Consider the following 13,037-nt stretch of genomic DNA (forward strand, 5'->3'; position numbering starts at 1 on the left):
GGACACCTGCTCAGCCTAGGTGACGCCACCAGAGGGCCAAGCCACGCTCTGGAGTTGGCAATTGGTAGATGGAGTGAGTGAGAGGCATGAGAGAGGAGGGACAGGTGGGGCCTATGACAGGAGCTGGCCAAGGTCGGGTAGATGGCAGGAGCAGGGGGTAGGGCCTGGGCGCTGGCTCAGGAATTTGGCCGCCCAGCTGTTCCTGGGTAGGTAGCTCGGTCCACAGAGGTAGCTGAGCCTTCAGCCTGCCCACAGCAACTGAGGACAGTTCGCCTTTGGTGTCCTCTGCAAGCCCGGTGGCCTAGGGAAGGTGACATTACTGGCTCAGCTTTCTCTGTGCAGAGGGGATAAGGATGGCGCCCACCTCATAGCTCAGCACAGCACAGCTGCTGGAGCTGAACCTGCCTGCTGTGGAGCACAAGGGACAGTGGCTTCCATGCCCACCACCTATCCTCATCCTCCTCCTTGTCACCCGGGGATATCCTTGAAGCCAGTCTCCAGTCTGCCCTGTGGACAGCAGCCTCCTGTGGGCTGGGGTGCTCTCCAGTTGAATGAGGAGGTACTGTGTGCTCAGGGTCAGTACACAGAGGAATTCCCCAGCCCCCTTCAGGGTCCCTGCTGTGTCCAGAGTCGGGGGCAGTGGCCCGTGTGAGAAGAGATGGACCTGCCTTGGCTCCTCTCACAAGTCGTGGTCAGCTGGAGCCTTCCCAGCCCACTGCCTGGTGGGCAGGCCGGGGCAGCTGTCTGGTGTGTTCTGAAGTAACGCTGGTGAAGCCCAGGCCCCTGGCTCTTTTGCTGGGCACTTGCTGATCCTGGGAAGACCAGGGGTGACATTCCAAGCAGTCACGGAGGGCTTCTTGATTAACTAGCTTTTTAGTGAGCACAGTAAACTTGACCTTCCACCGTCGGGAGTTGCTTGGCTTCTGTGTTCTTAGTCTTTTGTTGCTAGAATGTTAATAAATGTTTAGGAGCTTACCTCTCAGGTGCTTCAAACCGTCCTGAAATTCACGAAAGCCATGGAGTTGATAGCAAGCACTTCCCAGAGGGCTCTGCAGAGGCTGCACGGAGTCCTGAGTTCTGCAGACTCACCAGGAGGTAGCAGCAAGGCTGAGGAATCCGGATAGCCTCCTGTTGCCCACTCTGGAGTCGCGGCCATGTTCTTTCTGCTTGGGATTTGTGCCGGCCAGCAGGCTAGCAAGCGGAAACCCACAGAGGCGGCTGCCACCCCGGGCCTGGCCCCAGCCACTGTCTCTCACTTGCAGACTCTGCGTGCAGCAGTGCCCCGGGGTCTGGGCCCAGCTCACCCAACAGCAGTTCCGGCAACGTCAGCACTGAGAATGGCATCGTGCCTGCTGTGCCCAGCGTCCCAGCCGAGGTCAGTGTACTCCCGGTCAGTGGCATGCCTACTCTGTGCCATCCAACCCCTACACTCACCCTGACCTGGCCAGCATGGGGCAAGGGGAACTGGCATGGGGCTGGCCCTGGGGAGAGCTTTCTGGGCATTACCTCCCCCCCTTCATCGCAGCCTCCCTGAAATATGAGCACCCTTGTTCTCCACACACCCGGGGCCCTCCGGCCCCATCTTTCCCCGGCCTCTCCCCAAGCATGTTCAACAGAGGGTGTCATGATGCAGGTGACATGCACCGGGTCCTGGCAGGCAGCAGGCCCGTGGGAGGAGTTGCTGGGTGAGAACAACAGGGTCACATTGGGGAGACACAAGGAGCACTGAGCAGCAGGAGTCGGGAGCGGGTGGCTCCCCCACGGTTGGCACCACAGGGGCAGACAGGGAACCAAGGGCTCCAGGCATGAGACCCAGCACCCCTTCTTTGACCCTGCTTTTAATGCACTCTGAGGGGTGCAATGATCCGGGAGGGTGTGAGCAATGAGCATGGGCCAGGAGTGCTCTGATGCCACTCAGGGGGTGACTCCAGGCACTGGAGCTTCAGCAGAGGAGGGTGCACCCACCCAGCGCTGTGGGTCACCCCTGCCTGGCTGCAACAGGTCCCAGCACCCTCATCCCCTATGCTCACTGCCCAGCGTCCCCATCCCGAGGGCCAGCACAGGGAGGGTAGCTCCACAGCTGGTGGGTAGAGTTGGGCCAGCCAGGATACAAGGGTCTGGAGGGTTCAGGGTGCTGGGCCTGGGAGGGGCACGGGGGCTACTTCAGCAGCGAGCTTTCTGATGGATCGGCCAGGAAGGCTGCCTGCCGCAGGGCCGGCCGCGTGCAGCAGAGTGTACGAGCCTCCCGCGTGTTCTGAGCGTCAACCTACAGAGGCTGCAATTTATTAAGTGTAGTTGTTGCTTCTTAAATATTTAGAAAGGATTGCTGCCCTTCCAAAGGTTGGCAGATCCAAGCTGGGACACGCGGGCTTAGCATTTTCGTTTAAAGTCCCAACCCTCTGTGTATAAAAGACGTTGTAGAGACGAGGGCCACCGCTGGGAGGGATTCCCCAGGGTCGCTGTCTCTGGGCTCCTCGGCTCCTGTTCCTCTTATTTTTACATTATACTTCAGTTTCTCTTCTTATCTGTGCTCTTCAACTGACCACTTTAGGTATGTACTTACTTGTCAGATGTTTTAACAGCCCTCTGCGAGCAGGCCACAGCTGGGCTCTGCCTACAGTTAACTCAGAATGCAGCTGGAAGTCGCTCCGTCCCTGGGGAGTCCCCAGGGTCGCTCTCACCCCTCCCTGGGAGGTCCCAGGGCTGCTCATGGGCACAGGTGCTCATTTGGTGTGTGCATTGGGAGTCATCGTGGCAGTGCCTTTTTGTGGGGACCTGTATGGTTCTGGTTTAAGTTATATATTGATTGTTACAAACTGTGGGATATATAACTTAAGCTACTGTAAAGTCAGAGACATGAAAGGAGTCACAAGAACTATACAAGTCTGACCGTCCAAGTTTCATCCCAGATGCTCATCACCACAGGTGGGGTACCTGTGATGCTGGACCACACATGGACATCCCTTTAGGATCTCAGATGCCATTAGGATTGGTGATTTTCAGAGCTTCCTGCTTCCTGGCCAAAGGCTGGCTCATCCTCCCGTGTGGTCCAGAGGCAGCAGGACTGCCCTAGTGGGGCATCTGGTGCAAATGGAGGTGGCATGGTGGCCTGGCTCTCTCTTCTTCCTCTGGCCATTGCCCTGAGGCCACTATGGAAGACCACCATGTCCTGCAGGCCCTCTAGGGGAAGCAGAGCTCTGGAGCCAGAGATGAGGTGCAGGTGCTCAGCCACAGGCCCTTGGGCTTCTGAGGAAGCCAGTGCCTCTGCTAGAAAGCAGACCAGCCCGTCCTGGAGCGACAGAGCTCGGGGCCTGCTCCCAGGTGCCCCCTGGAGACAGCAGGAGCATCCACTTCTTCTCAAAAGGGCAAATTCACAGAGGCAGCTTTATTTCTCAGAGTGACTAGGTTAAAAAAAATGTTGATTATAAAGGAATCACAACTTCCAAACGAGCAGTTCTCCTTAGGGAGAGCCCTGCTGTCCTGGCAAGCTCGGGCGTCTTCTCGGAAGCATGACTTGCAGGTGTCTTTCACTTTTGAACCCCCCTCACCAAAAAAAAATTTAAAAAAATGTCTAGGAAAAGCCTATCCCAAAAGCCACAAGGTCACCCCTTGTGCATAGGCATCTGTGGCCATCCCAAGGGCGGTCAGAGCAGTTCCTCTGAGAGCAGAGGCTCTGTCGGTGTCCTTCCAGGGACACAGCTGCAAGTTCCTGGTGAGCATTTGCAGCGTGAGGCAGGGGTTGGTCTCCAACAGGATACCTTGGCTGAGCGTGCAGATGGCGGGCATGAGCAGCAAATGGCCATTGCCCTGGGGGCACTGTGGAAAGACCACCACCGCATCCTGTAGGTGCCTTCCTGCTACCCGCCCCATGTTCTCTAGCAGGGCTGCAGACAGGTCACCTCAACTTATCCTGAGGTTCATTTCATAAATTGTTTTCTTGTAAATGAAATTTTAAAGTACTCAAGCTGCCCCTCTGCCTTTGTGATACGATGGAATCGTTGAGTCACATGCCATGCGGATCCCTGCCTGCCCACCATGCTAGCTGAACAGTGTCCCCCCATAGTTGGCTCTTGCTTTCCTTTAGAGTGCACTTGGATGCGTGGTGCAGACCAAGTAGAGCCCGGTCCCCTGCCAAGCCCATCCATTCTGCAAGCAGGCTAAGCGCCGGCATCTGGAGGAACAGGCAGGGAGGGCCAGGCGTAAAGCAAAGCTTGTGTCCAGGGTGAGATGCTGCACTTGGGTGAAGTAGCATCTGCCCTCTGCTCCTTCCTCAGGCTTACGCTTGAGTAGTCTGAGCTCAGTTTTAGAAAGTACATGATTCTATGACATGTTTTTTCTACTTAAAACTTGATCACAGAAGAGCATCCAGGTAATGATCATTGGGGCACATCCGGACCTCTTCCAAGTCGAGTGTGCGACGCACCTTCATTCACTTAATGCCAGTGTGGCTGGAGTAGGTGCACATTGCAGCTGTAATACTGCTGCCATGAGCAGCCCAGTGGCCAGGTCCTGTGTGCACATGGGTCTTTTCCTTAGGAATCCTTCTTAACACTGCATCCTAAGAGTAGAGTTTCAGGATCAAGGTCAGCTCCACTTTTAAGGCTTCTGATAGATTGCCAAATTGTTCTGCAGAAAGCACCAAGTTTGCTGTCTTCCCGTAATGTGTTTCCCTTCCTCTGTTCCAAGATGGTATTAGCATTTTTAAAAGTCATTGCCAATGTGCCGGGCACAGTGGAACATGCTATGATCCCAGCAGCTCAGGAGGCTGAGGCAGGAGGATCATGAGTCCAAGGCCAGCTTCAGCAACTTAGCAAGACCCTGTCTCTAAATAAAACCTAAAACAGGCTGGGGAGGTGGCTCAGGTGTTAAGTGCCTCTGGGTTCAATCCCCAGTGCCCAAAATCAGGTTGTCACCATGCACTCAGTCCTTAAGCGTGTTCTCAGACGGCTGATGACGCTGCGTGTTTTCTTCATGAGTTTATTCCCCCTTAGTAGGATATCTTCTGTGGTCCCTGGTTTCGGCTGTGTACTTTCCTCACTTCGGTTTGTGAGCACTTTGCATATGAACCTCTGTCTGCCCTGTACCATGCTGATAGCCACAGTTTTCTGCCTTCCAGGAAGGAGAGCAGGGGTTTTTTTCAATGATTTCTGCATTCATTATCATGTTTGGAAAGATATTCCCAGCCACAAAAAATGTGTTTTTACTGTATTGTCCTAGTTGTCTTCTGCTTGTTTTATGGTGTACAAGCAAATTGAATGAGGAGCAAGGTGCAGTGACAAGAAGACCGAGGACTGCTGCTAGGGAATGGCCCAGGCGCCCACCTTTCTCCAGGTGCGCACCGCTTCAGAGGCTCTAGGGTGACGGTCACTGTGTTCTGTCTGCAGACCAGCTTGGCGCACAGACTTGTGGCTCGAGAAGGCTCGGTCGCCCCACTCCCCCTCTATACGTCGCCGTCTTTGCCCAACATCACCTTGGGACTTCCTGCCACCGGCCCTGCTGCTGTAAGTCAGCCTCCGTGGGTCTGTGGCTCGGGGCACGGTCGTAGCCCTGCGCCCAGACATCCCTGGCTGTGCTTTCCAGGGTGCAACAGGCCAGCAGGAGGCTGAGCGACTGGCTCTTCCTGCCCTCCAGCAGCGGATCCCCCTCTTCCCCGGCACCCACCTCACCCCCTACCTGAGCGCCTCTCCTCTGGAGCGGGATGGTGGGGCGGCTCACAACCCTCTTCTGCAGCACATGGTCCTGCTGGAGCAGCCGCCTGCACAAACGTCCCTCGTCACAGGTGAGCGTGTGGGCCTCGTGCTGTAGCCAGAGCTTTGGCAGTGTGGGGCTTTCCTGCTGGGCCTCGTGTGGCTTCTGGAGCAGGCGGGACAGCACAGGGCACCTGTCTCCAGGCCTGCCAGTGCTGTGTGTGCACCTGGCCTGTGACTGGGCCACCTTGCAACCGCAAGCAGCTCGGTCGCTGCGTCCAGGCAGGTGCCGGGCACCCCTCTGCTCACTCCCAGGAGGAGTGCGCCAGCCCTCTGGTCAGGGTTTCTGTGTCGGTCAAAGTGAACACATATTGGAAGCACAGAATTGACTTGGGCAAATAATTGGTTTCTGTTTGGCAACAAAACACTGTAGAAATGTGTGCTGAGGATGGTTATGTTTAGAAAAACACAATTTAGAGGACAACGAGAATCCTGCTGTAACGACCTAGTGACAGCAGCAGGAGAGCTGTTCAGATGTGCTGGGATTTGTGGTGCTGTCCAGCACACACCCATGGGTTGGATCCCCATGCCCGTCCATGACTTAGCTCAAGTGACTGTTCTCCTGGACATCTATAGGCTTGTTCAAAATTTGCCTTTGGACTGACCTCAGTGCTGGCCTGGCCAGCCGTGCACCCATAGTGGGCAGAGCCCTGTGCCTGTCGTGGTGGGGTGCTGGCTGGAGGCCTGTGGGCTAGCTCTGGGGTCTGTTGGCTTCCTTGCATCCTGTTGCTGCTGCTCCCTAAAGCTTTGGCTGTGTTCACCACGGGTCTGGGCAGGAGTGGTACACTGGCTCCCAGTGTCTGTGTGAACAGAGGAGATGCTCCTCCAGCCCTGAGTGCAGCATCTCACCTGGACCCAGGCTTTGCTTCATGCCCAGCCCTCCCTGCCTGTTTCTCCAGATGCTGGCACTTAGCCTGCTCTGACATGGGAGGTCGCTTATAGTCTGTGTGCCTCTTTCCCATCGGTGAGGTAGGGGTGCTCAGGTATGAACTACCTGAGTCCCTGCAGGGTAGCACCAGCACCTGCCATTCCCATTGGTGTGGGTCTCCTGGTTGGGAGAGTAGTCTTCACCTTCCGCCTCCCACACTCTGCCCCAGGGCCCTTCCCACCCTTCCCAGCATCTCCTGGGCCCTTCCCCTCACTCCCTGCCATGTGGCCCTGATTCCAGGTCTCTTGGCATCTTCCTGAGGGAGGGTGCCTCCTGAGCAGGGTTCCAGCAAGCTGTCCTCTTCTAGGACACCACCATTGGGTACAGGAGCCACCGGCCACAGAAGGCTTCAATTCAGAGTACAGTGTGGTTTCTCAGGCACTGTGCAGGGTCTCGGATGCACAGGTGGCCCCAGCCTCCTGTGGACCGCGGCCTTGTTGCGAGCTTGCTTTCCACAGCTCGGTCAGGGCAGAGGCCCAGCTCCTCAGCACTGGCTCCAGCCTTGCAATGGGGCCTTCCTCCTCCCCAGGCAGTACCCTGGATAGGCAGTGCAGGAGGCGTATGGATACAAGTGCCATCTTCCAAGGACCTTTCCTTGCATTGGGCTGGCTGGGCCTGGCCCTGCAGCTGCCCATCCCTCTGTCCCCATGCTGTGCCCACAGCCCTGTGCTCACTTGTGCCTCCCTGCAGCTGCTGAGTGCACCTGGTCTCTGCTCTCCATGCCATGCTTTGGGAGAAGACTCGCTTCCTTCTGCCTGCTTCCTCTCCTCCCTTCCCACTGTGGGTTTGGTTCACAGTGAATGTACACCAAACAAGGTGCAGGGCAGCCCAGCAGAGCTCAGGGCCTTGGAGGTGGCCTGGTGTCTCGTGGCAAATTTTGCTCTCAGTTTGTCTCTGAGTTCCTGCAGATTGGCCACAGACCTTCCCTCTTGCTGGTCATGGGATGTGTAAGGGTGTGCATACCATAGCTAGAACACCCTGCTTCCATGGGTGCTCTGGACACAGAGGACCCTGTGGGAGAAGTGACTGACCAGTCCCCAGGGTAGTGTGTTCCCCGACCTCTTGAAGCTGCCTCTTCTATGCAGAACCGCTGATTCAGTGCATTGACCTGATCCTCAGGAGTCTCCAGATGATAGTCTCTGTCTCCAGGCCCGAGCCCACGTGAGCTCTGCCTGTAGCTGGACTAGCCCCTCAGCAGGACAGCTGGTGGCCCCCTGGGAGAGGGTGCCTGGGCTGCCAGGTGTGCGTCACGGTCGTCTCCATTAGTCACTCAACAGCCTTCTCTCCTCCCCTCTCTTCTTCCTCTTTCCCCCTCTGCTGTTTCTTCCTCCATATTATCTTCAGACTGGTATCTTTCAGGCCTGGGAACGCTGCCCCTCCACTCACAGCCCCTGGTTGGTACGGACCGGGTGTCCCCATCCATCCACAAGCTGCGGCAGCACCGCCCTTTGGGGCGCACACAGTCGGCGCCACTGCCGCAGAATGCACAGGCGCTGCAGCACCTGGTGATCCAGCAGCAGCACCAGCAGTTCCTGGAGAAGCACAAGCAGCAGTTCCAGCAGCAGCAGCTGCACATGAGCAAGGTGGGTCCAGGCCGGGCATGTGGGCTGGAGACTGGGGAGGCCAGCCGGGAGCAGCTCACGCAGCTATGAGGAGAGGCCCAGGGCTTTCCCGGCCCCCTCGGCAAACTGGGCCCAGGAGCCTGGTACGACGCGAGGGGTGGGCCATGTGGTCAGCTCTTCTCTCCTGGGCTTCCTAAGACCATTCACCGAGTAGGAATTCACTCCAGCCACTGCTGAAGACCCCAGCTTTACAGTGGTGCTGTCCCCGAAGCATCCTTCCCAAGCCCCTTCACACTGTCAGAGATGTTTGGGGCCAGGAGAGCCCCAGAGGTCCTTGTACCAATAGAAGTCTCCGGAGTCACCAAAGCCACCTCCAGGAGGAAGTGGCAGGATTGTGTGCTGCAATGCTGGGTGAGGGGAACCCAGGTGCTTAGTAGGTCTCGTCAGACGCTGGCCTTAGAAACAAGTATCCTAGCACTAGGGGAAGTGGCTGCTGGGGATGCCCTGTGACTCCTCTGAAGGCTGCACTCCAAGTTACCTAGGACCCGCCACTCTCCTCCAGGAGGGAAGGAGACAGCCACACACAAGCTGGTCCTCAGTACCAAGCAGCCGGCACCCATGTCCCACCAGTGGAGCGCTGTGATGTGGGGGAGCCATAACACAGGTGGGACAAACCAGTCCCAACAGCACATGTTGGATGCTTTCCTGGTGTGAACTGCCCAGAACAGGCCAGAGACGGCAAGGGGGGTGTTGTGGGAAGCTGGGGAGTGACTGCCACTGGGAACAGTGTTTCTTATTAGGGATGATAGAAGTGTTCTCAGATGGTGAATGATGACTACACAACTATGTAAGTTTGGGAACTACCGAAAGGTATGAATTTTATGATCTATAAATTATAGTAGACCCCTCTTATTTGCAATGGTGAATAGTGCTGAACTCTTTATAAAAAACTCTTTATAAAAGCACTGTGATACCAGAGTAATTGAACTGATAACTGAGATTGTTACTGAGTGCTAACCAGGAGGGTAGCATATTCTGTGTGGATACACTGGAAAAGGGACTGGTTCACATCCTGGATGAGATAGAGCAGGTTGGTGTGAGATTCTATCATGCTACTCAGATTAGGAGACAGGTTTTTAAAACTTAGGAATTTTTTAATTCTGGAATTTTTTATTCAATATTTTTGGACCTTGCTTGGCCATGGGAAACCAGATGAAGGAGAGCTATCATATGTCTCAATAAAGTTGTTACAAGAAAGAAATAAGAGGATGAGATAATAGAAGGGAACCTGTGGTTTTCTGAAGGAAGTGCTGAGGCTGTGGCAGATTCGAGGTTTCTTGACTCTTGTCTTCCCATGGCACCTGGCCATGGCTCTTGTGGGCAGGTCCAGGCCTTCTGTTTCCCTGAGGAATGAGGATGAGGAAGGGTGGTGGGAGGAGAGTCTTCTGGGAGGCCAGGATCCTGATTCCCACCACGTGCAGAGGCAGGGCCAGGAGGGGAGCGCTGAGCGGGCAGCCCCATCACCACTCACTCCAGCCTGGCCCAGGCTCTTCTCAAGGGTCCCTTTGCTCTAAGACGGTGGTGGCTTTCGCCAGGTCTCCTGCCGCATCCTCTGTTGCAGGCTGAAAGGCACATGATCGAGGAGGTGGCCCCTGGGTGCCTTGCTCTCAAGTGGCAACGTCCCCAAGCTAGATGCCCCACATGGGCCAAGACCAGGCGTCTCCTGCCCAGTGGGCACAGGATGTTCGCTCGCCACCCACCCCAGGGCCCCTCAGCCCCAGAGGCCTTTTGCCAGACAGCACTGACTGGCAGAAGGGGGGACTGCTACGTCCCCATCCCTCGCTCACAACTGCACTCTGGGCGACGGGCGTGGTGGGCATGGGCCACACGTTGCACTTGGGTCAGAAAGCCTCCCGCGTCTTCCCAGTGCCAGCTTCAGCTGCCTAGTCTCCTTTGGCTCCATGTGAATGACAGGCGGGAGGCCTCCGGAAGGCGGGGACACCTGTTCACATCCGGTGAATACTTGAAAAGAGCAGTTCAGGAGTGGAGTGATCTCACTGGGTTTTGTTGCATGATGGATTTACAGTAGCAATGACAGGTGATTGACACGTTTGTACAGTGTTTCCTGCGGCGCCCGGGAAACAAGGATCTTGTCTAGCGACTCTCACCAGTGCTCCTGCCCTGGGTCTCTGCGGATGTCATTCTGGGGGCTCGTGCCCCCGCGGGACTGCAGCTCGGCACTGGCAACACTGGCCGTGCTTGGCACAGTCGGGGAGGCAGCGTGGTGTTGCTGGCCGCTGCAGGTACTTCCAGGATGTCACCAAGAGCAGGGGAGGCCACCCAGCCCTCCCGTTGTGTCCCCAGCAGCCTGATGGGCTACTCTGGCTTACTTGGCTCCCAGGGGAATGGCCCTGGAGCTGCCTCTCCTCAGGTCCCCTTGGCCAGGACTGGGGTGTCACCCATGCCCTAAGTACGTGGGGTGGGTCCTGCAGCCTCACCCTCGGCCTGCTGCCAGGTCTGTTGGCTCTCCATGGGAGTCATGCCTTTCCTGTCTCTGGAGGATGTCCGCGCGGCCTGGGCCTGGTCAGGGCCATTCTTGGAGCTTAGGCCCACCCGACTCCCAGGCAGCTAAAGTGGGACTGTGCTCGGAGGTGGTGGGTTCTCACCCACACAGGCTTCACAGCTTCCAATGTGAGAGCATGGACATGTCTAATTGGTCCACTTATTAGTGTGTCCAGCTGTTTAAATATTGGCATATTTGCCTGTGTGGCTTTGGCCCTGAACTCCAGTCTGGGTTCTTAAAAACTTATTGTTCCAAATATGGAGGTGTCTTGTTCTTGCTCAGTTGGTAAAGGTCCTTAGTGTCCCAGAGGCCTCTGGACATCAGGGCCTGGTATGTGGTGTGATTGCCGCTGCCACGACTGGCTTCTCCTAGCCCGTGGCCAGCTTCTCCTCCTGAAGCCAGTCTGTGGCGAGGCCCAGCCACAGCTTGCCTAGGAGAAGGGAGCTGAATTTCCAGAGGAGCAGGAGAGAGTCCAGCTATGGCCTGCCTCGCCAGCCCTGCGTCAGCACCCAGCGAGGCTGGCTCTGCATCATGGATGGGGCTCTGACGCAGGCAGCTAGCTGAGCCTTCAGGGCTGCAGCCCCCCAGGAGCCTCTCTGCCCCGAGGATGTGAGCCATGCACCAGGGAGCAGGCAAAGAGGCCCCAGGAAGCCTTTGCCGCACCGGGCTCCTCTCCTGGAGGCCTCTGCCCTGTGTGTAGACCTGGGATGGAGTGTTCATGCCCCAGAGCTGCACCCTCGGTGGTGTGTCACACTGGGTCCCCCGCTGCAGGAGGGGCTGTGTTTCTCTCGACAGCTGTGTCTGCAGCTGGCGCTGGCCTCTCCCCACACCTGCAACTTCTTCAAGCCCATTTGCCCGCTCCCAGAGGCTTCTAAGCACCAGGTGTCATCTGTCTCCGACTGTAGCCTGGCTGGGCCTGTGCTGGGCAGCCCTGCAAGCCCCAAGTCCAGGTCCTGGTGCCTGTGGCCTTGGTGCACTCCCGAAGTGCTGCCTTGGGAGGAGCCTTCTCCAGCCCAGGACCTCTGAGTCTGAGCTGGTTCCTCTGCGTTGCAGATCATCCCCAAGCCCAGCGAGCCGCCTCGGCAGCCAGAGAGCCACCCCGAGGAGACAGAGGAGGAGCTCCGGGAGCACCAGGCTCTGCTGGATGAGCCCTATCTGGACCGGCTCCCAGGGCAGAAGGAGGCGCACACACTGGCCGGTGTGCAGGTGAAGCAGGAGCCCATCGAGAGCGATGAGGAAGAGGCGGACCCCACGCGGGAGGCGGAGCCAGGCCAGCGCCCACCCACTGATCAGGAGCTGCTCTTCAGACAGGTGCCAGGGCAGGGCAGTGGGCAGGCAGTCACTGGGCAGCCACTTGCCAACCACCTTGGCCTGGAGTCTGTCCTGCATGAACTGTGGGCACCCACATTCATGTACCTGTTCTCGGCGAACAGCCCGTTCCCTAGAGTTGGTTCTCTTCAGGTCCGTAGAAGCCAGGCACTGGTGAGATTTAAATAACCCCAGACTGAGTCAGTTAAGAAGGTGGGCAGGATCAGGGCAGCAGCTGGGAGCTTGGGGGCCAAGGAGAGAGATGCTGGTGTCCAGCTTTGTAGAGAAGCACTCTGATGGGATGTCCTGAGCCAGTGAGAGGTGGGGCACTGATTCACACGCCCAGACTCCTAAGAGATGAAGAAATCCAGTGAATGATGTGTGAAGTCCCAGTGAAAAACAAAGTGGCCAAGGCAAGAGCGTAATTAGGATAGTCAGCTAGTGGTCAGAAGCCAGGTCAGAAGCCAGACGGCCTCTGGGGAGGTCGCTCTCTCCTGAGGAGCAGGGCTGAGCCAGCAGATCTGAGCAGTGCTGTGGGCCAGGCCAGTGCCTGGGTACTGCTTCTGGGGCACTGGGGCCACTGGCTGGCCCCCAGCCTTCTGGCTGGATTCCGTGACACTGCCTAGCCATGACAGCTCCAGCAGGTGGCCAGTGCTCCCCTGCCCAGCCCCCCACCTGGGCCCTGCTCACTCAGCCCTCACTGGAGATGCAAAAAGTGGGCTGCAGCCTTGCTCCCGGCTCCCCAGGGCCCGAGCCTGGATTCCAGGACTCTGTCCCGAGTAGCCATGCTTACTGACCTGGCAGCTAGCCTGGTGCTCCTGTCCTTTGTGGCCAGAGGTGACCTTTTCCAGTTCCTGCAAAATCCAGTAGAACTAATGGTGAAAGCAGAAGCCCAGGTGGCGAGAGCCGCCGACCCCTGGCCCACCAGC

At 57.2% G+C, this 13,037-nt stretch overlaps 1 protein-coding gene across 8 annotated transcripts in view; it reads left to right on the top strand.

The window, feature by feature from the left end:
• The window catches only part of Hdac4 (histone deacetylase 4), a 256,818-nt gene that overhangs the window by 200,312 nt on the left and 43,469 nt on the right, over positions 1 to 13,037 (top strand). For 4 of the 8 annotated variants that reach the window (XM_076866635.2, XM_076866634.2, XM_076866638.2 and 1 more), the window contains exons 9-13: positions 1,263 to 1,375; positions 5,385 to 5,501; positions 5,581 to 5,779; positions 8,020 to 8,258; positions 11,854 to 12,111. In XM_076866635.2, the coding sequence (XP_076722750.1) occupies positions 1,263 to 1,375; positions 5,385 to 5,501; positions 5,581 to 5,779; positions 8,020 to 8,258; positions 11,854 to 12,111 (926 nt within the window). The remainder of the gene's footprint in view (positions 1 to 1,262; positions 1,376 to 5,384; positions 5,502 to 5,580; positions 5,780 to 8,019; positions 8,259 to 11,853; positions 12,112 to 13,037) is intronic. The other 4 variants (XM_076866637.2, XM_076866640.2, XM_076866639.2 and 1 more) reach the window with 2 other exon arrangements.

This window comes from Callospermophilus lateralis, chromosome 9 (assembly GCF_048772815.1).
Source record: "Callospermophilus lateralis isolate mCalLat2 chromosome 9, mCalLat2.hap1, whole genome shotgun sequence".
Lineage (NCBI taxonomy): Eukaryota > Metazoa > Chordata > Mammalia > Rodentia > Sciuridae > Callospermophilus > Callospermophilus lateralis.